This window comes from Pipistrellus kuhlii, unplaced genomic scaffold (genome assembly GCF_014108245.1).
Source record: "Pipistrellus kuhlii isolate mPipKuh1 unplaced genomic scaffold, mPipKuh1.p scaffold_m20_p_5, whole genome shotgun sequence".
Classification (NCBI taxonomy): domain Eukaryota; kingdom Metazoa; phylum Chordata; class Mammalia; order Chiroptera; family Vespertilionidae; genus Pipistrellus; species Pipistrellus kuhlii.
In genome coordinates, this window is record NW_023425551.1 from 5,048,744 (window position 1) to 5,072,330 (window position 23,587).

Sequence of the window (23,587 nt, forward strand, 5' to 3'; positions counted from 1 at the left end):
ATGAATCCCAGGCTCTCTCTTTTAAACGAGGAGCACGCATTCTGCTTAGTAAGGCATTCCAGCCGGTGGAACATTTATAACTGACAAGCATTCCTGGCAGCCCCATCGATAATAGCGTTGGCTCAGCCTCTCCATCTGCTGCGATGGAGACCCCGAGCCCCCGCCTGCCTGCGGAACCCACCTTGAAACAGCTGCAGAGGTCATGACCACTAGGAAAGAACGGGTTCATTTTCCGCAAGATTCCATAAGGTGCTGCATGGCTTTTAGGCCAGCTTGTTTTCCTGTTAGCTAAATGTCCAAGAGCAAGATGGTCTTTTCATGGCTGACACCAGCATGTGCCTGTGCAAACGCATGCACAGAGAACTCCACCTCATCACTGCCAAGAACACGCAGTCCTGCAGTCCTGGAATTCGTCTCTAAAAGACGCGTCTCTGGTGTTTTTCTTATTGAATACATAAATCAATAAAGGGACGATGGCACCAAGGCGCTAGCTAACTCTTACATAAAGGCGTATGACTGTGATGGAACACAATCGGTGACCTCCTGGGGGAAGGAGGGAGGGATAAAAACGATGGGAAGTAAATTCCTCCAAGTGGCAGGTCCCCAGGGGACTGTGCTCCCGGAGCCACGCCCAGCCGGCCGCTTCCCTTTGTGTGACCTGCGGCGACACAGTCAGAGCCGGAGCCACAGCATTCCTGCCCTTCCCCGCATGCTGACTCCCCCGCACGCTGACGAAGCTAATGTAGGCCCATCGGCCACTCCTTCTCAGTTCCACTCAAGCATGAACTGAAACAGAAACCTGCCACCGACTGTCCTGGCACCTTGGAAAATGTCTTCATCACTTTTACCTCGAAGCCAGGCCTTGCAGACAGCATCTGCATGTCCAGGGCCTTCCTGGCTCCAGGAAGGAGCTTACAACCAGGATTGGAACCACCAGACACCGCATTCTTCACAGTAACTCTGACCGCTTTAGCTTTTTGCTCCATTTACATTTTGGGATTAAAAGAAGCGTCCAGGAACGTGTGTGGAAGGTAAAAGGTTAAAACATAAGATTTGTCGTGTTCTGCTGATCGCTGCATTTCAAGGTCTCGTTAGGCTCCACATAAACGTCAGGCTCCATCCTAATTTCTTTTTTTTAATCCTAACTTTATTTACACAAATTGTCGGAACAATTTGTGAGCCACCCGTGGTTAGGCCGACACAAACGATCAGCGGTGTCATCAAGGAATAATTATGTCCAATCTCATTTTGATTATTTATAAGCTATTTTTCCTGCAAAGATGAATGCGAGACAATTCAACAAAACTGGTCTAGATGTCTCGATACCAAGAACAGTTTTCCAAGTCGGGGCAGTATTCTGTGGGTCTCATCTACACCAAGTCCCTCAGCAAAAATCAGAATGAAAAGCAGCCCTCCTGCAACCCTAAGCTGGAGTGGAAGACACACAACTTGGCTCGGGAAACAAACTCCGGGGACAGATGGCAGGAAGGTAACTGCAAAAGCTGGCTCCTCTCAGCGACAGGCAGCGTAAGGTTTGTGTGTAGCATCCAAATGACTAAGTCACCACACAGCACAGCATCGTGACTTAAAAACCACCATAAGGATTCATTCAAACGTCTTCTGCAGCAAAAGGTGAATTTTAGAAATGTGATGTCTCCTCGCATGGGGTTTCTCGGGGAAGGTTTCAGTGAAGCTGTTTTGTTTATCGCCTTCTCGGAGGGTAAATTCATTTTTCAAAATTCTGTTTTTCGGATTGTTGGGTTGGCTTCAGGCTGCACATTCTTAGCCAGAATACACCTCCCTGTTTTCTATGATTTTTAAAAAAATTAATGTCAGAGAGGAAGCAAGAGGGAGAGAGAGATAGAAACATCGATGATGGGAATCACTGATCGGCTGCCTCCTGCACATCCCAAACTGGGGACGGAGCCCACAACCTAGGCGTGTCCCCGACCAGGAATCGAACCAGGAACCTCCTGGTTCATAGGTCAACGCTAAACCACTGAGCCACGCTGGTCAGGCCCTCTTGTCATTTTTTATTGGACAATTTAAGGAGAAAGGTCAGTGCCCAAGAGTAAACAGTGATGCAGCACACTGGCTGACAATCGCTGAGGTAACGCAATCAGCACCAGAGGCTCACCTTATACTGGTACAGGTCAGACAGGTTGTGAAACTGGCTTAGAATTCGTTACACACACACACACACACACACACACACACACACCCCTTCATACCATTGCTTCTACCAACCTGAGCTGTGTGTGTGTGTGAATTTAATGCATTTGAAGCTAGACACTATCTATAAAATTGTGCACCGACAGGCACTAAGTCACATTCGTTCCTTTTTTCTAAGAACATATAAAAGCCATAATGGTTATGTTAGATGGGAACTCCCTATTTTCCCCACCACTTTCTGATCTTTCTAATTTCCATATTTAAAATGGTTAAAGACCCCCTACCTGATTTCAAACAGGATTTTATTTTGTTTTGTCTCATCATGTAATTCATAACTTCCTTCAGGGAGAAAAATCAACAATTCTGACAAAATATTTCTGATGCACTAAAGACATTAAGATCTGCCCAGCCGGTGTGGCTCAGTGGTTGAGCGCTAACCTATGGACCAGGAGGTCATGGTTCATTTCCCAGTCAGGGCACATGCCTGGGTTGCAAACTCGATCTCCAACGCAGGAGGCAGCCAATCAATGACTCTCTCTCGTCATTGATGTTTCTACCTCTCGCACCCTTCCCCTTCCTCTCTGAAATCAATGAAAGTATACATTTTTTAAAAAAGATATTAAGATCTGCTATTGCAGTGAGCACTCCCTGCCCTCTCCCAAACCCTCCCGTTCCTGCGCATCGCCTCTCACACCTGGGGTCCTCAGGATGACCATCTTGATCCCGCCGCTCTTTTAACCAGTCTAATAATATTTACTTAGCCATTCCGTTATTTGATTAACTGTCCCTACCCAGGGGAGTCTTTGAATTGGCATAGAGATTTCTATGAAATAGATTTTGAAATAAAAATTGGAAGTATGTTCATAACCTTATTATTGGGGGAGGAGGGAATTTGACTTCAAGGGAAAAGAGAGGGTAAAAAGGAAAAAGTCTTCTGTAAGGAAGAATGCCAGATGTAGAAATGTAGAAAGGATGATGGATGAGAACCATCTTGTAACCCCCGGTGTGAGTCAGGCGAGGACCATCAATGGATGCTGAAACAGTGACAACAGAACAGTGGGAATCCAAGGATCAGATCACCCCAGGGGGACGGCATACCTTCCTGATGGAAGGATCTGGTGGGAGCCCTGATCAAACCACCAAGCTCCCTGTCCCTCGCGGGGCAACGAGGCTCCTGCTGCGATGGAACAGGGAGGTGTATCTGGCTAAGAATGTGCAGCCTGAAGCTCAGCATAGAAAAGCCAACCTGACAAAGTCACTATGCGAGAAACCGGCCTGGGCGCCTCGTAAAAAATAAATCCCATGAAAACAAGAAGGCAGGAAAAGGATTCTAGTTTAAGAGAGTTAAAACAAAACAAAATATAACAACACAATTTTGGAACCCTGATTAGATTCTGAACCCAATTTTTTAAATGTATTTTTATTGATTTCAGAGAGGAAGGGAGAGGAAGGGAGAGATAGAAACATTAATGATGGGAAGGAATCATTGATTGAATGCCTCCTGCACAGCCCCTACTGGGGACCGAGCCTACAACCCGGGCATGTGCCCTTGACAGGAATCGAACTCAGGACCCTTGAGTCCACAGGCCGATGCTCTATCCACTGAGCCAAACCAGCCAGGGCCTGAACCCAATTTTTTAATGCTAGTATAACAAGTTTTTATGGTATAACAGGGGAAGTTTGAATATGGAGTCTGTATTAGACAGTGCCATGAATGTTACATGCATTATCTATCAATAAAACTATTGCAAAAAAGAAAAGGCTGCTTTAATTGATATGCATAAATTTAATTTTGTCCCTAAAACATAAGCTTTTCGACTAACTCCACCTTCCTACAGATTTAAATTCAGTCAACATCATCCAATAAGATTTTTTAAACTAAATTCAGGTTTTGTAACCAGAAATATTACATACATGTTCATATTATATTAAACTGTATCTTATTTTAAAATGTTTTTATTTATTTTAGAGAGGAAGGGAGAGAAAGAAGAAACATCTATGTGAGAAATGTCGGTTGGTTGCCTCCTGTCCACATCCTTAACCCATGACCTGGGTACGTGTCCTGACTAGGAATCGAATCAGCAACCTTTCGGTGCAACCTGAACTTAGCCACACCAGCCAGGGCTAAACATGTATCTTGAACATGCATTTGGATAGCATGCTATCTTCACGTAGAATTTATGGGCAAAAGAACCTCCTAGGATTTTCCATTAAGTATACATCTTCTTTTATAATCTTAGCAAGCAAGACTAGTCAACTGAATCAACTGTTTTAAACATGTAACATTCAAGCACTAATAGGTCTTTGTCCCTTGTCCTCAAGTGTCAGCAGTCCATCCAAGCCTCCTTCAGGGCCACACCCTGCTCCGGCTGTCAGCTTGGCTCACCAGACCATTGGGCCATGTTCCACACTGATGTCTCCATTGCCTTCCTCTCTCTCATCCAACCCCTCTGTCTACCACTAGCGTTCCTCAGAAAACAGCCTCCTCTCCACCTGCCCGAGGCTGGAAACAGGGAAGAGAACGGACGGTATGGATCTGAGGTGGGTACCCTCAAGGGAAGGGGCAGAAGACAATGAGCTAGAGGTGCCCAGGAGGAGAGGTGGGATGCAACAGCACGTGATGTCATGGAAGCCTGGACAGTGGCCAAGGCATCTCAGGAGAGCTTGTGGAGTAAAAAGTAAGAAGTACCCATGGAAGGAATTTAGTATGTGTGAAATGATGCTTCAAAGAGCAGTTCTGCATGAAGACAGGATACAAGGGGTCTGAGCTGGAGAAGTTGCTGCTGGTTCACTCAGGATTTCTCTTTTATGGAGGAGGAGGAGGTGGGCAAAGTGGACAGAGAAATGCTGTTCTTGAGAGGGACCTGTCCAACACATAGATGTGTACGTGGGTCTGAAACGTGGTGAACAGGACTGAGTGTTAAAACCCTGGGCGAGGACAAAGTGCACAATGCCTTGATCTCAGCTGGGACATCAGCTGGGAGTTGACCTTTGGGAGATGACCTCAGGGGGGGAAGGTGTTTAAAACAGAATGGAGTTCAACACGTGACGTAGGATGGATGATGCACGAGAGGGCAGGAGAGCAGAGCAAAACCGGAGGGAAGAGCATGGTCATTGCATGGGCCTGGCATTCAGGGTAAAGAAGGAAAATGAGGCACTGATTCTCATTTAGGGCTATGGCCTGCCTCCAAACCCAAAAAGTGCTTATTAGTTCATTCTCTACAGACTTCCACCTACAATCCACAGAGACACAGGCACAGCACACAACCAGCACACCCTTCCCACCCATCACTCCTGCCAAGCCAGTGCTTCCCATGACAATAAGCACCAGAAGTTACATTGAAGAAAGGAATCAAGCTCTCACCCGTGTGGCTCAGCGGATGCAGCGTCGGTCTGCAGACTGAAAGGTCTGGGGTTTGATTCTGGTCAAGAGCACATGCCCGGGTTTTGGGCATGCAGGAGGCGGCAGCCAGTCAATGACTATCTCTCATCACTGATGTTTCTATCTTTCTCTCCCTCTCCCTTCCTCTCTGAAATCAATAAAAATATATTTTTTAAAAAAGGAGTCAATAAGTGGGTATATTAAACTTTCTGTGTATATATATGCTAATTTTTAAAATAAACCATTTTAGTGAATATGTATTATGAAGGACGAATCTTATGTCTACATTGAGTTGCTTCTCTTTATATGGCCTAAAGCAATCTTAAAAGATGAGCCCTCCACAGATTTTTAGATTTTTACAAAGAAGCAACTTTCTTAAAAATTTAGCTGAGTTACAATCCCAGAATAGAGTTATTTGCTTTGATCAGGCTAAGCGGGGGGGGGGGGGGGATCAGTGTGTCTCTCAGCTTCTTATCCGAAGCCGAAATAAACCAGCTGGTCAGCTCATAGCAAAGGAATCATAAGCTTTGGGCATTTTTCCTTCTTCATGACCATAAAAAGCAACAAACGGGTGACATTTCCTTTTACTCTTTTTTGCCAGAGGAAGAATTTGCAGCTCCATTCAAGAAGGCTCTGCTTTGACCTCCCCCTTCTCTCCCCCGCCCCGTCCATTCCCCGCATCTTCGTTCAAGTTCACATACAGTTACAATTCCTCCAGTCTTCGCTGCATGAGCTAAAAACCGTTTGGGGAACACAATCGTTTACAGCATTTAACTCCACAGTAGCCTAATTGTCTCTGGCCCCAGAAACCACGGTGGAGGGAAAGTTTGAAGGCATAATGTGGCGTGCACTGGGTGTTTAGCCCTAAGAGCGCTTAATGAAGTACCATAGAAACTGAGTCTATAAACAGTTATTAGACTTACTGCGGACCGAAAATACAGTCTGCCCGCTGCGATTACAGGCAGTCCTCGGGTTACCTCGGGCTCGATGTATGTCATTTCGTGGTTATGTCACCATCTCCCCTTTATTTATTAAAAAAAAAAAAAAAAAAAAAAAAAAAAGTTCCATCGTTTTGACGTATGTACATATGTGCTTTACGTTTTTATTATTTATTGACCACAGGTAAAGGTCAGGAACTGTTACCTATCTTTTAAATTTTTTTCACTGTGTCACTGCATGACTGCTGTGTCTGTACCCATGTGAGTGACAAAGGTGCTTATGTAGGTGGGTTCCGACTTAATGGTGAAAATCGTGTTACGTTGTGCCTAGGAAAGGATCTCCGATGGAACCCGAGGACCTGCTGTATCTGGATTATTGAACAATGAAATGAATTCAAAGTGTACTCTAGCCCCCAAATTTCAACGATCTTTAACAGTTGCCTCGATTTTCTACTTCTTTCTCTCATCCCTCCTCAAATGTTGATGGAACTGAAGACATAAAGGTTCTGAAAAGTCCTGCAGTTGAAACTTTTCCTAGGCTATTTCTTACTCAGTATCTCTCCAAGTAGAATGAGGCTCACATTTTTATTATTTTAAATATTATTTTTTGATTCCTCTCAAGTATCTCATTCTTCAGAAATTCTCCATGAATTCCATTCCGTTTTAGCTCAGGCTACTGTGACAAACTGCCAGGCCCGGTGACTTAGACAGGGGCTCCCGGCACTGAGCTGGTTCCTGGTGAGAGCTCACTCCCTGGTTTGGTGAAGGCCTTTTCTCGGTTATAAGAAAAGTTCTTCTGTGTCTTCCTTATAAGGACACGAATCCCATGACTGTCCTTATAATCCATCCTCATGACCTAATCACCTTCCAAAGACCCATCTCCTAATGCCGTCACATTGAGGATTCTGCATATGCATCTGGGGGGACACCAGCATTCGGCATACAGCACCCTCCTGCCAGCTCCCCTGGCACACAGCATGTGGTCTCTCACCTTTGGGACCTGTCATGTGTGTGCCTCTTGTTCAGCACTTAGCTACATCTCACAGCATGCTTTCCAGGCTGGCTGGGTGGCTCAGGTGGTTAGAACATCACCACCATATGCCAAGGTTGTGGGTTCAATCCCTGGTCAGGGGTACATACAGGAATCAAACAATGAATGCATAAATAAGTGGAGCAACAAATTGATGTTTCTCATTCTATCCCACTCTTTTGTCCTCTCTCTCCCTCTCTAAGATCAATAATAATAATTTTAAAAAATTACACACACACACACTGAGTGGCCAGATTATTATGATCTCTGAACGCATAATAATCTGGCCTCTCAAAAAAAAAAAAAAATATATATATATATATATATATATATATATATATATATATATATATATATATTTGAGGCACAGTGCATGAATTTGTGCATGGGTGAGGTCTGGCCAGCCTGGCCAGGGGGAGGAGCCATGGGCAGTTGGCTGGCCTGCCTACTGGTCAAACTCCTGGTTGAGGGGACAATTTGCATATTAGCCTTTTATTATACAGGATATACCCTGAGTGGCCATATTATTATGTGTTCAAAGGTCATAATAATCTGGCCACTCAGTGTATATATTTGGTTTCTACAAGTTAAATCCACAATAGGCCATGAGCATTAAGGTCAAAGGTAGTTATAGGGAACTCAGTGGGTATCTTGTAGTTCTTAACACTAGTCTGCAAAAAAAAAAAAAAAAAAAAAAAAAGACCCCCAGTTCATTTAAAAGGAGCTATCTACTTTTCCTTATCTCTCTACTTACTCTTTAAATTAATATTTATTCTAAGATCATGCAATTAAGAAAAAACGCTGATCAATCTATGATTTTCTGGTCACCATTCTATAGCCTCACCTTTTGATTTATTTCTGGTGTGGGGGGGCGCAGCCCTCCGCGGGGCTGGAACGCGTCCAGGCACCTCATCTGCCTCAGACTGCAGCACCGGGGACACAGGGCTGAACACAGGGCGCGCAGCCACCGTCTGAGAAACGTGCTCCGAGGCTGCAGGACTCTCAACCATGACCTACTTCCCGAAGGCTGCGGCATTCTCCTCATTCCTCAGGTCCTGGAGGACCGGGGAGCGGGCCCAGCTCCAGGAGTGACTGAGATCTCCTGTCACTGTTCCAGTCCCAGATCGCACTGCGGGTCCTGTTTGGTCACCACGGAACTTCCCTTCCAGACAGCACCTCTCGAACACTCCAAGGACCCAATGTGTCCAGGATGAGTATCCAAAGAATAACCAATCTTTGTTTTAATCAACGTAAGACAAACTGTGTATATTGTAAAAAAACAAAAACAAAAACAGATCCAAAACTGCCATCACATGGAATTTAAACTCCGGAAGGCTTTACAAAGAAAAAAAAAAAAAAATCAGATATTAAAACCAATCACCTGGGTTTTGGCCCCATTACTTACTGTGAACTATTTTTTGTTTAAATTTTATGTACTATCGCCCTAGCCAATTTGGCTCAGTGGATAGAGCGTCGACCTGCGGACTGAAGGGTCCTGGGTTTGATTCTGGTAAGGGGCATATGCCTGTGTTGCAGGCTCCATATCCAGTGAGGGGAATGCAGGGGGCAGCTAATCAAAGATTCTCTCTCATCATTGATGTTTCTCTCTCTCCCTTCCTCTCTTAAATCAATAAAAATGTATTTTTTTCTTAAAAAATTTATATACTATCTTTCATCATGATTGGAGAAAAGATCTTGATAATCAGGATTGGTTTTAGTGGTGACATTTTTTTTTTACTGCTTTTCAGTAACTTAATTCCTATAAAACAGAGCAGAACAAGAACAAAATTTTCCATTTAAATATTTACATTAACACTATAGGAGTCAGGGGACTCATGTCTAAATATTGGTTACATGTGTCCTTTCTGAAATAATTCAGAAAAATTCATCGTACAGAGACTGCCTAATTCTCAGCAATTCCCTGTAGATTATAATTCTACCCCCTCCCTCCAATTTACAGTTGTGCATACCAATGGTAACTTCAAAGTAGACAGACCACATCACCATTGAACCTTGCCCAGCATTCCGTATGCTACAGGTGTGGGCAACACTGTTTTACACATATACCCAAGTGAGGGATCATTTCAAACACAAGCTCCTTAAGAGGTATTCTCCAAGGAGTATGAAAAATTATCACCCAGAATGAAAGTCTTAAAAAAACCAATAAAAATCATCAAGCCTGTCAACGATCTTATTTATTCAATGCATCCCAGAATTTTAGAGAGTAAGGCCAATCATCCAGGGGTGAAAGAACCATGCCTTCCGGAAGGATGACCAGAATCAGGGAGTGACGACAGAGGAGTGATTGTGCAGCTGACAAAGCCAGAGCCGGTGATGGCTCAATTCAATAAGAAATCATGGGCTCTGCCCTGACTGGTTTGGCTCAGTGAATAGAGCATCGGCCTGCAGACTGAAAGGTCCCAGGTTCGATTCTGGCTAAGGGCATGTACCTTGGTTGTGGCCTCATCCTCAGTTTGGGGTGTGCAAGAGGCAGCTGATCAATGTTTCTCTCTCATCAATATTTCTAGCTCTCTATCCCTCTCCCTTCTTCTCTGTAAAAAAAAAAAAAAAAAAAAAAAAAATTTTTTTTAAAAAAATCATGGGTTCTGACATGAAGGAGCATCATCTTCCTCTGAACAACAGACCAAAGGGCACACACTCGAGGTGGAAAGAATGACAAAGAAGAAAGATAAATAAAGACAAACATTCCCCAAGACGCCCGCTTTCTTGGCCTACAAATGCAAGGCAAGGCAACCATGAGGCTCCTTCACATTCAAGCGGACACAGAGGTGCTGGGAGGAAATGGCCACTGTGGCCCGATGAAGCAGTGGTCCAACCGCTGTCCAACCCAGGGGGTCTGGTTTGCCGTCTTCCACTCATATTCATTTTTGGTTTCCCCTTCTCCATAGACCCCTTTCCTGTGGGAAGTGGTTAGGAGATCTTAACGGACTATTTTTATTTCATATATATATATATATATATATATATATATATATATATATATTATTGATTTTTTTTTTTTTTTTTTAGAGAGAGAGGAAGAGAGAGAGATAGAGAGACAGAAACATCAATGAGAGAAAATCATCCATCAGCTGCCTCTTGCACACCCCCTACTGGGGATGTACCCACAACCAAAGTACATGCCCTTGACCAGAATCGAACCTGGGACCTTTCAGTCCACAGGCCAACGCTGTATCCACTAAGCCAAACCATTTTCGGCCTAACGAACTATTTTTAATGTGTAATCTTACTTCATACCAATAGCTCCATCAGTGCTATCATCTCTTAGTCTGGGATACTAAACTACCTTCCGCTCTGATCCCACACCCACCCTCCTAGCCTGGATTGCCCCCGATCGAAGCCCGGGTCTCTGCCCTGACACAGACCGCTATTAGAGAAATGGCTCTGATCTCATGCCATCGCCTACACACTCTTCTTCCAAGTCCTAAGTTGCTCCTACAAGCGACGGTTCCCTTGTAAAGAGAAATCATGGCTGGCACAGGTTTACACAGCAACAGACAGCTGAAGCTGGCCTCCTGAGGGGGGCTCTTGTCTGATTATTGGGGAAACTGAGGTTCTCAGTATCCGAGTCTGGAAGCCTCGGTATTTCCGACTGGCCCCCCAGGCAAGTGTCTATTCCCTGCCCCCAGCCCTGCTGCCCCTGCTCATTCACGTCTGATACACACGTCTGCCATATCGTGGAAATGTTTGCCGACCCAACCTCCCAGTCACCGCTCCTGTCTCACATCACCCCGCCCCTCTCCGGCAGAGGTCCTCCCCATCTCGTGTGAGCTGACCTCCCCGGAGTCCAGCAGCCACGCAGGTGGCATTTCTGCACCTTCGCATTCTTTTGTATCCAGAACCTTCCCTGGCTCTCTGCTGCCTGTGCAGCTCTTACAATGAACGACTGGTTGCAACTCTTTTCTTTTTAAATTAATTTATTTTTAATTTCTTTATTGATTAAGGCATCACATATTTGTCCTCATTCCCCCCATTCCCATCCCTCTTATTTTCCATCCTCTCTCTGTTACTCCCTATAAGCATTCAGCCCCGTCATATGTCATGTGCTTTCTGGTCTCCCAACCAAACGGCCCTGAATCTGCCTGTGGCATTCCGGAGTGTTCTCTCTATAGCAGTTATCTGGACAAGTCACTGAGGAGACACGTGCTGACTAATGGCTATTTTTTCTATTGGCCCTCCAATTATTTCAATCCTGGGACCCTCTCAAATTACCTAATTATGAGGTGCACAAGGGTAACACTATGTGGTCTTATGCTGTTATCTCTCAAAGAATCTAGTCCATTGCCTTTCATATGGTGAAGTGGTTAGGAGATATTTAATTGACTATCTTAATGCATAATGTTATTACATACCAAGAAAAACAATTTTATAAGATAACACCTGCTTCCCAGTTTTTTACATTTACGTAGATATAAATTTATCAGCAGAGACCAGGGAAACACCTCAAAGGTAGAATATGAAAGCATTTTATTATATTTTTAAAAATATATATTTATTGACTTCAGAGAGGAAGGGAGAGGGGAGAGAGAGAGATAGAAACATCAATGATGAAAGAGAATCACCGATCCGCACGCCCCCTACTGGGGATCAAGCCTGCAACCCGGGCACGTGTCCTTGGCCGGAATTGAACCCAGGACCCCTCAGGGCAAATATGAAAGTATTTTAAACCATGGACTTGCTATAATAATTGACTAGATTTGTAGTCAGTCCCTTGATGCTTTAAACTTAGTGTACAAAAAGACAGCAGGAAAATTTTAAAAGTAAAGTGAAATCAATAAACAGAATTACACATACATGGAAACTCAAGTTTTAACAGGAAGGACTTTTAACCAGTAGCACTGGAACATCAGGTAACCATACAGAAAACAAAGTTCGATCTCTCCCTCCAGACATACAGCCATCACATTTCCAGTGGATGGAAGAGCTCAATATGTGGAAGGGAAAACGTTCATTTTTTAGGACTGAGCTCTGGAGTTCTCCCTTTGTCTCCGCAGTTCCCAGCACAGTTCCTGAGCACAGACACCAGCAAAGAAGTGTTTATGGAATCAAGATTGAACAGTGATAAACCTGGGGAAAGCCAGACCCTAATCTGATCTGCAAGGACTTGCTTAGGTTTTAAGATTTTGTCACAGATTTTTGGAGCAGCCAAAGGCCATAAAGTAAGCCCTCGGCTACATCTACTTATCTAGCAAAAGGAAGTTTAGAATTAATCAATGAGGGAAAAGGCTTAAGAGGCAAGCAGATGGAAACGAAAACAGTGAACACTGACAAGTCGGTGCTTCTCGATCAGGAAGGATATTAGCATCTGATTCCGCACCTATTCACCCTGAACAGCACATTCTTTTTAGAAAACCTCTACCAACAATAGCATGCTTGCTTTTGACACAAGAGAATAAAGAATGAAATTATGTAGGAGGAATATTTTCCTTTGTTTATGTGAGAAGGGAAATACCTAACCACTCTTCATACATCATCTGAAGCCCTCCTTCCCACCCACACTAGCTCCAACTTCCATCAGTCTGTGCCTGGACCACCTGTTGTCGTCTTGGCCTGGACCACCTGGTCCTGGCCCTCCAGCAGCTCCTATCCCCTACATTTCTTCTTAAGACCATTGTGGCCACACCAGGCAAATCAGAATATGGGAGAACATGAAGGCTACAGAATCTCAGTCCTCCGAAGGGCAGGCTTTCAGATTCAATGCATCTAGGATGGACCCAGGGATGTCTTTCAAAGCTCCCTGGGGGGTTCAATTGAACAACCAGATTTGGGAACTGGGGAAAAAACAATCTCTCAACACTCCCGCAGTTTACAATGTCTGCATATAACAAACAGAACGCTGGACAACCAGTTGTAGTGACCCTTAACTGTGGCTGGTCTCATTTACTAATCAAATAAAACTGACATTTTATTATACCTGGTTACAGTTTAACAGAATACAATTGCAGGGTTTCTCCCCATTTTTTTTTTTTTTTAAACATCATGGAGAAACTGTAGAGAAGACTAAAACGATTGAACTAGAATGAATACTTGTAGTAAGAGAAGCAATAGTGTCTGGGATAGATCCCGAAGTTTCCAGAGCTTTGAGCACCTACTGTTTTCTGGAAAATCACGTTTATTCCAGTTACCCTATCCAGGCCATCATCTGTTAGGAGAATGAGAAGGGACAAAACCCAGGGGACTTGGATTTCTGTGACCCTCAATCCCTGTTTCCAACATGTATGTCATGGATCAGAAGTATGAAGAAATTCCTGGCAACTAGATTTTAGATTGTTCCCAGAGGGGAACATTTTAAATTGATAGCCTAAAAAGTAGGTCATTGTCTAAGCAAATAAAATTAAAGACAGTTTACTAACTTGGGAAGAAAAAGGAGTCAAGAAGAGTAGTCCCTCAGCCACTTTTTTTGCTCTTAAACTTGCCCTATTTTGAGTAATTTCCGGAGGGAAAGTCTTTTAAAATTAACTCACTTAAAATAAACGAGTGCCTTTTATTTAATTCTCTGAAAGCCAGTCCAGTTCCTGACTGGGTGCCCAATATACATGACAAGGCACTCAACCTCATCATTAAAAATGCACCAAGGAAATTCAAGTGCCTACTGAGGTACAGACCGACCAGTATTAGAAAATCTGTGATGCATTGAGGCAAAGGCTTTGGAAAGTGAGTGCTGACCTCCTAGGCAGTAGAGATGCAAAGTGGAAGAATCTCTTCGTTAAGAGATTCAACAAGGGCTATCAAAATTGAAAGTGAATTTAAATCCTCTGATCCAGCAACTCCACTTCAGAAATCTATCCTAAAGATACACTTGCACACTTACAAAGATATCTGAACTAGGATATTCCTTCCATCAATTTAATATAGCAAAAGATTAGGAAAATATAAATATAAAAACGGGCGATTGGTTAAATCACTGTGGTACTTCAACCCATAAAGGAGAAATTTATGTACCTAGGGGTGTCGAACTCAATCAGAGAAGGGGCCAAAATCTAAAATCCAGCCTAAATCTCGGGCCGAATGGTTTACTGAACAGTCATAAACTGTCATTGTGATGGAAACGCAGCGGAGTGCAGTGATGACAGCGCGGTGCGGGCCACATTGCAAGGCCTGGCGGGACGGATTTGGCCCGAGGGCCTTGTGTTTGACACATGTGACCTAGCCATTAATATGAATAGGGGTAGGTCTTTTTATGGGGGGTGAGGGGGGGGGGTAGATCTTTATGTTCTGATATGAAAAGATATCCAATACCTAAAGTAACAGAATATATATAATACTAGAGGTCTGGTGCATGAAATTCATGCACTTGTGGGGGATCTCTCAAGCCTGGCCTGCGCCCTCTCATGGGGAGTGGGCCTAAGCCATCAGTTGGACATCCTTAGCATTGCCAAGGAGACAGGAGAGACTCCTGCTGCACTCACCAGCCTTGAACCTGGCTTCTGGTTGAGCACTGACCACCAGGGGGCAGCTCCTATATTGAGTGTCTGCCTCCTGGTGGCCAGTGCATGTCATAGTGACTGATCATTCCGCCATTCAGTTAATTTGTATATTAGCCTTTTATTATATAGGATGATCCTATTTGTTAAAGATGGAACTATTTTTATTTATATCCTTGCCTATGCATAAAGTTTTTGAAAGAATAAGCAAGAAACCACCAATATTGATTTCAAGCAATGAGTATTTGAGGGGTTGAAAAGAATAGGTAACTTTCACTTTTTACCACATTCCACAAATTGAGGTTCTCAACTATAAACATTAAAAAAAAAAACCCAACCAGCCGGGACTGGTTTGGCTCAGTGGATAGAGCGTCGGCCTGAGGACTGAAAGGTCCCAGGTTCGATTCCGGTCAGGGGCATGTACCTTGGTTGCGGGCATATACCCAGTGTGGGGTGTGCAAGAGGCAGCTGGTCAGTGTTTCTCTCTCATCGACGTTTCTAACTCTCTGTCCCTCTCAATTCCTCTCTGTGTAAAATCAATAAAATATATTTAAAAAAACAAAAAAACAACCAAAAACATTAAACAAATCCTGTTATGCAATGTCTTTAACTAAGTCATTTTAATAAAAGTAAACAAATGCTTTTGATCAGCCTATAAAGCTTTTACAATTAAAAACTGATATGAGATCTACAGTCAGCTTTAAATAAGTAAGCTCCATTACTCATGATAAGAGATATGAAGGCAGGTATGATTGAAATTATTCAATTATTTTAACACCTAATCCTTTTTATTAGATTTACTAATGAGAAGGACACAAAAAGATGATCATAAAAATCCTACCCTTATCCCAGCCTGGGTGGCTCATCAGTTAAGTGTTGACCTATGAGCTAGGTCATGGTTCCATCTGGGCCAGGACACCTGCCTTATTAGGGGGTGTACAGGAGGCAGCCAATCAATGACTCTCTCTCATCATTGATGTTTCTAGCTTTCTCTCTCCCTTCTTCTCTCTGAAAGAGATATATTTCTTTAATTTATTTTTTAATCCTACCCTATATTTGTAATATGGTGCTAATTTGCAGGAAAATGGCCTGAAATCTAATTAGACAAATCAAATAATTATAATTGTAGATTTTTCAAGAATTTATTGAATATATGCTTACATATAGTGCTTCTCCCTTCCAGAACCCAGTTTTCTCCATATTTTTCCATTGAATTCTTTTAAAATTAAATCAAACTTATTCTGAATTGTAAAAGAACTAAGAATTGGATTTGAGGATATTTAAGAGTATCCTTTCATGAGTTAAAAGTACTGACTATGTTCTTCTCAGAATTCAAAGTGCTCTAACTACTCATTTCTCACTTCATGAATGACTACAGCATATAAGGTTAGAGAGGTCTAGGATAAGCACCATTTAATTTGATTTTCCTTTCTTTGGTGTTCTATAACACTATGTGTTAAAGCTGATAAAGAAGAGGAAAAAAAAAACACCTCTATTAAAATACCTTTGAACATAAGACATTTATTTCCATTTTATTCATCATCCTGTAAGACACCAAACTAGAAAGATCCTTATAAGATCAGTTTAAAGCTATCCAGGCACAGTGTTCAGTCAACCCAAATAGATGCAAAAGCATGCACACTGAGGCATGTGCTTCGCAGAGGGAGGTATTTCAGGTGGAAATCTCCACTGACCACACCCATCTACCAACCTAAAAAGCTGCCACAGAGCCAAGGGCGGGGCCTGCAGTCCCCACAGCCTACGGCCATCCTAAGTGACCATCCTCACATCCCATCTCCAGTTTCAGGGCTGTGTTCCCATCAGATAGTAGCACCTTTTATAATCCGGCTAAAATCCACAAAACAGGGTAGCCACACCCATAAAAACACCACTCTTGACACAAGGGTTTGTAAAAGAAAAATGAAAAAGAAACGCCACTCTACTAACACACATATAAGTCTCGATTAATCCTCTTAAATGCCGGGCCCTTTTAGTGTAAAACTGGTGCCATCATCCCATCAAGGCCACCTTCAGTCTCCATCTTGTAAAACAGAGGGCAAGTGAGAGAAAGCATACCGCCACCTCAGGCTGGGAGAGGAATGACGAAATGCACTTAGCTCAATGGTCTGTTTTAATGCACACAAGGCAAAGACAACCTTCAATCTGCTAATCAGATAGATCCTTCTAACTGAGCACAAGTTTATGCTTTGGTGATTCAGCTCTTGTAATCAAATGGGACCACAACGTGAAGGACTGTCGAGTCCCCATCTTCCCACCCGCCAAGGACATGGGCCTCTCATTGTGGTCACTGACCACTGTTCCATTCCTACTCCCGGAAAACACAGAAAGGCTAATGTAGAGGATGGTGACAGTCCAGACTTAGCCTGGAGCTTGGCTTCAGAATCAAATTTGTCATTTATATGCCATATACTCCACTCTCTATTGCCACCGGATTTAAAACACTCCTTGAAGACAAATTTTTAAAAACGGATGATTGAGGATTAATACGAGGTTTTATTTACCCCTTGTGTTTGGCAGTCTAATATTCCTGCCCCTGTAGCCGCCAAAATAGCCAAGTCTCAAAATTAAACCTGGAAAATAACGGATCAAGCCATTCCCTCCCAGAATTTACATATGAAGACTGTAAAAAAAAATTGACCAAGAAGATAAGATTCCTTCCATTTATTGAAAAACACCACAGATAAAACCAAAACTTCTGCCTCAGTGCATCTGAACGTTAAGCTTGAGCAATCAAGCTTGATCTGACAGGAGTAACAACTCAATGAGTGTGACATCTTTTGATGTGTGAGCACTTACTCAGTGAGCAACTGGTAACTGAAATTAGCAGAAGAAAAGGAAAGTAAACTGGATTGCTAAACAGGCAACATGTACATGATATGAATATCCTTTTAGATGGGCAGGAGGGGGATGGGAGAGGGATCTGCTAACAGCCTTTAGTTAATCATCCACATTCTACTGGTGGGAAGGGAATGACGTATTAGTCTAAACCTGCCTCAGTGCCCACAGACCCAAACAAGAACGCTCAAGAGGCAATTCATAACTGGTCAATGCACGTAAGTGATCTCATTTGAGCCACCTGCCTATGTGTGGCTAATATATTGGTTTATTTGATATCAAAGGCAATTCGAAATAACCTAGCATGCAACTCTCTCAAGAGAAATAGAAACCAAACTCCCCAAAGCTGAATGTTTGCCCAAATATTCATTATTTCTATTAATAACCAAATAGACTGACTTGACGTAATCACTGTCTGCTACCTGCGATGGATCATGATGAGAAGGTCACAGGTTCAATGGTAAGAAAATGAGATGAGCAGGGTGCTGCCCAACTCGATTGCCTCTAATCAAAGCCAGGGAGCCAGTAGCATCCCTTCCTGAGAGCCCACTACGTGCCAGACAGCAGGCAACACCTGGGGGACACCCGTTATAAACAGCAGATATGGTTCCTGCTCTTGTGCGACATTCAGAAATGCTAAAAAAAAAACAAAAAAAACAAAAAAACAACAACCCACAAACAAAACACCAAAAAACTCAAAACATTAGTCAAGTCACTAAACCCATCAATGCGGAAACTGCTAGGGAGAAGGTCCATGGCATGGTGAGAGCCTAGAACGGCAGACAGAATTACTCCGAGGTCAGGAACCCGCGCTTACCAGGGTGAGGAGGGGAGGCGAGAGGCGCGCGCTGAGTCACTGCCCATCAGATTCTCTAGAAAAGACTTAGGTCTTCAAAACCTGAGAAATACATTTTGCTCATTGAGATGAAAAGCTGCCCATTTTCCAAGGATACATGTAAGTGCACTGATTGCCTCCAAATTGATAACTGGGCAGCACGCCAAAAAGGCCAGTGATATTCTGGATGTCATTTAAGCCATTTTTTTTTTTTTTAAGGACAGGGTTTGGCTGTTTCAAGATGGTGGTGACCAGGAGAGAGGGAGAAGACTAAGATGCTGGAGACAAAGACATGAAGAGAAGGGAATCAGAAAACGGGAGGAATATTTTTACACGAACAAATTAGAATTTATTGGGAGGGGAGTAAGTACTGTACCATATTTCAGTGTGAAGTGCTAATAGGAGAACCTGAGGAGTCGTAAAAGCCATGGAAAAAATGAACCTGACCAAAAGCTTTAGCAATTACACACCAACATGACGTTCACTACTGGACTCTGAATACGGGTTGTGCAGCCATTGGACTGTAGTTGGCATTAAAAATGATGTACAGTAAGGATGAAGATGTGACTCAGATCTCAAAGGGATGGTGCAGTCACTAGGCCAAGGCTTAGGCACCTTACAAAAATCTAGCTAAGCCAGGCGGTTAGTATTGGTTAGTATCTCCAACTATAGGGGCTATGGGCTTTTCCAAGGATTTGTAAGTTAAAGACAGCAGGTAATCTAGTTAAGAGCAGTCTCAGCTCAACTACACTGGGGCATCTAAAGAGGTCAAGACAACGAGGCCATAGTTCTGTGAAATCTACCTAGATTTCAGCTCCTTTTCCCTATAAAAACACTTATCCAACCTGTTTACTTACATATGTATGAAACATGTACTAAACATCAACAGCCCTGCCCAAATGACTCTCAAAGCTCCTCATGTAATCTGTATCCTCAGATTCCACACGCGATTTGTTTGTTTGTTTATATTAAGCATGGCTGACCACCTCTTCCTATGAGGGCATCCCAGAACAGGCTGGGCCAAGCTCTGGGAGGGAACGCACATGCTGGGAAATACTACCTGAAATCTAAAATCCAACGACGGGACCGAGTACAAACTTGGCTGCTGGAGCGGCCAAGAATGCGTATTTCAGCCCTGAAGCCTGAGACCATACAATGCAAACGTCCTAGCAGGTTCACTGCCTCCCTGGACAAGAGCACAGACCGCATCCTAGGAAAACTTCTAGCTCCGGGTGTGTGTATCCAGCCGCGCCCACAGGCCATGCATGCCCTGAGCGGGAAGGAAACCTGTCATTCCTTTTGGAAGCGCAGCGCCCGCCCAGCCCAGGTTTTCTCCGGCTCCGGGCGGGCTGCACCCCGGGCTTTCTCCGCAGCGGGAAGGCGGTGCCCGCCCAGCCGCCGCCGCAGCAGGAGGACCGGGTACCAGCCCCGGTGGCCGCGGGCTCAGCTGGAAACCAGGATGGCAGGCGGTGTGGCACCCAGGGGTGGCCGGTTGGTGGGACCCAGGGGTGGCCGGTTGGTGGGACCCAGGGGTGGCCGGTTGGTGGGACCCAGGGGTGGCCGGTTCCCCGCACCCAGGGGTGGCCGGCCCCCCGGACCCAGGGCAGCGCGGGCCCTGGCCCAGCAGCTGGCTCTCCGCCTCTGGGAGGGGCAGGGCCCCGGGGTCAGTCCCCCGGGCCCCGGGGTCAGTCCCCGCGGCCTCCCCCGAGCCCAGCGCCCCGGCAGAGCGCGGAGGGAGGCCGGGGTGGCCTTGTGACGGCGGATGGCGCAGTCGCCCGCCCGCAGCCCCGCCACAAAGGTGCGAGCCCGGCCGCGCTCCCTGCAGCTCGGGTTCCGCCCCGGCGGCCCCACCCGCCCCCCAAACCAACCACCGCCCGCAAAGAGGGGTCCGTGCGCCCGAGTTTGCAGATGGGCTGGCCGGGCCGGCAAGTTCTCGCAGGCAGAAACCAGAAGAAATCAGAGCCCCCCCCCCCCCCACCCCCCTCCGCGGCAGGTGGCCCGGCGCCCCGTACCTTGGCGGCGGGGTCCGCGGCCGCGATGCCGGGGTCCCCCGGGGCTCCCGCCGCCGCCGCCTCCGCCGCCTCCGCCAGCACCGGGCCGCCGGGCTGGGGCTGGGGCTCGGCCGGCGCCCCGCTGCCCGCCTCCGGCGGCTCCGGGCTCCGCTGCTCCGTGGAGCTGCCGGCGCCCATGGCTCCGCGGGCTCTCCGCGCCTCTGCGAACGGCGGGACGGCGAGGAGCGTGCGCCGCGGGTCCCCGAGCGCCTGCCTCCCGCTCCTCCTCCTCCTCCGCCGAGCGCGCCGGGCCGAATGGAGGGGACGCGCTCGCAGCAAACTCCTTAAAAGAAAAAAGAGAGAGAGAGAGAGGGAGAGAGAGAGAGCCACCTCTTTGCCTCCTCCTCCTCCCCTTGTTTCCTCCCTCCCGGTTCATCACATGAGCGCCGCCCAGACACGCCTTGCAGCAGCATCCTCCCCTGCCCCCCCCCCCCCCCGGGCGCCGCCCCGTCCCGAAAGGAGGACCTGCGCTGGGGGAGCCCCGGGATCGCCGATGGCGAGGGGAGACGGAGAAGGAGGGGAGGGCGGGCGGCCCCCGGGGAGACGGGATGGGTTCGCCGGGCGGATGAGAGGAGAGGTACCCAGGCGGGAGCTCCCGCAGCCGCCGGCTCCCAGCTCGCCCAGCAGCGCCCCCAGAGCCCCCTGCGCTCGCCCTCAGGTCCGGGTGGACTCCGGAGGCTTCGGATCCAGCCCCCGCCCCATCGGCACGGAGAGGCCAGCGCTCCGGCCGCCCTCGGGCCGGACCATATTAGGGCACCTCACGTGGCCGGCGCGGGGCTGGGGAGGTGCCCGCAGTCAGGCCACCGGTGAGGTGGGCCCGCGGCCCCCGGACTCCTGCGATCCCGAGCGGTGATGTCAGGCCGTGTCATCGGCCACGCCGGCCACCCTCCTTCCTTCCCCGGGGGACCGGGAAGTGAGACGATTACTGGAAAGGAGGGCCTGATGCCGGAGGTCCAGGCTAGGTCTGCCCCGCGCCATGCTGGGCAGGATGGGAGAGATCTTCATTTGCAGCCGTCCTGCTCCCCAGAGAAAGGCTGCGAACAGCAGCAGCCTAAGGGGCTTGCTTTCCTCTCCCTCTCTCCTTCTGAAGGGCGTTTGTTACATGACTATAGCAGGCAGGCAATAAATATTTGAACTAATTTAAAATCTTAGCTGGGTTATTTGACACGTAAGCATGAAGGTGGTGGGGCTGCAAGAGGCATGGTCCCAGGTTTAACTAGCAAATTAAATGCCTTACTTTTCATAAATAGTTGGAATATTGGCATAGGATGCCAGATAAATATCCTAGATACAGATTTAATACACTTTAACAGAGCTGATTTAAGCAGCAGTTCAGTCCTGGGATAGTTTGTGCCTAGTGTATGGTGTGTTAGTTATCGGAATAAAACTTTTCTGAATGTATCATTTTTATTTGAAGGGGTACATAAGGACCACGTTCTCTGGAATTTCACCCTTGAAGAAGCAGTATATTTGCCAAATGGTTGGTTTTCAGCATTTTTAAGCATTTCACCCATTTCAACTTAAATTTTGGCTGTGTAGGAAGCATTACTTATTCTGTACAGGCACGATGCAAAGCACTTTGTGTATATTTAATCCTTACAACAGCCACCCTCTGACATCGGTCCTGGTATTCACTTTGTCAGTCAGTGGGAGTAAGCAGGCTCAGAGGTTTCACCACGGGCAGATGGAGTTGTAAGGAGCGATCCCACACGGAAACACACTTTACTCTCCCGAAGGAAACTCCCATGGGTTCCCTCTTCTCAGGATTGCCAGTGAAAAGTCGCATTTAGACCTCAGCTAGGATGTTCTGAGCTGGAAACACTGTTAAAGCCCATTTGATAATGATTAAGCAAGCGCATCTGAAAATGTATCTGTAAATAGTACAAATACTATCAAAATTTCCCATTCCGTGAGATTACATTTATTCAGTTCTTGGGAAATTCTTAACAAAGCCTTTCTCATCTCCCAGCCCTTATAGACTGCAAGGTCGAAGATTTCAAGGCAACCACATACAACCTGCGTGCTGAGGAAGATTACCAACTACTGGGTTCGAGTTTCTTTTTCAGGCTCTGAAGATGCTTGTGTTCTTTTTGTTGTTGTTCATTCTTACCCGAGGATATTTTTTTTTAAACTGATTTTTAGGGAGAGAGAGAGAGAGAGAGAGAGAGAGAGAGAGAGAGAGAGAGAGAGAATGAGAGAGAAAGAATGAGAGAGAGAGAATGAGAGAGAGAGAATGAGAGAGAGAATGAGAAAGAGAGAAAGAGAGAGAGAATGAGAGAGAGAGAGAGAGAGAGAGAGAGAGAATGAGAGAGAGAGAATGAGAGAGAGAATGAGAAAGAGAGAGAGAGAGAGAGAGACAGAGAGAGAGACAGAGAGAGAGACAGACAGACAGAGAGAGAGAGAAAGAGAGGGGAACACATGGGTTGGCTGCTTCCTGCATGAGCTCCCAACCAGGGCCCAGGCTGAGGAGGAACCTGCAACCAAGGTGCCCTTGAATGGATGGAGCCCAGGACCCTCTGGTCCGCAGGCCAACACTCTATCCACTGGGCCACCCTGGCTAGGGCTGCTCTTATTTTTTAAAGGAAAATCTTATGTTTAAAAATGTGCACATCTTAGTTCTTTCTTTTCCGCCTGAAACAGCTCCATGATAAGAAGGTGTTAAGAATAACAGGTTCCTTTGTGGATTCACACAAGCACACACATAACTCCCTTTGGTTTCTGACCAAAGAATCCCTTCTGTCAGACTTACAGATCGGTGTTACTCTTGACTGAGTTATTTTTGTTAAGAAGAGTGGTCATGTTATTTACTATGCCCAGCAATGAGATGTCCCAACCTTTTTAGATATTCTGTTAGTGCTTCAGAACATTACAAAGTTCG

At 45.7% G+C, this 23,587-nt stretch overlaps 1 protein-coding gene across 1 annotated transcript in view; it reads right to left on the reverse strand.

The window, feature by feature from the left end:
• AKAP12 (A-kinase anchoring protein 12) overlaps positions 1–21,053 on the reverse strand; it is a 72,306-nt gene extending 51,253 nt beyond the window's left edge. The window contains exon 1 of the mRNA XM_045572583.1: positions 20,671–21,053. Within this exon, the coding sequence (XP_045428539.1) occupies positions 20,671–20,847 (177 nt within the window). The 5' untranslated portion in view covers positions 20,848–21,053. The remainder of the gene's footprint in view (positions 1–20,670) is intronic.
• Between the last annotated feature and the right edge of the window lie 2,534 nt (positions 21,054–23,587).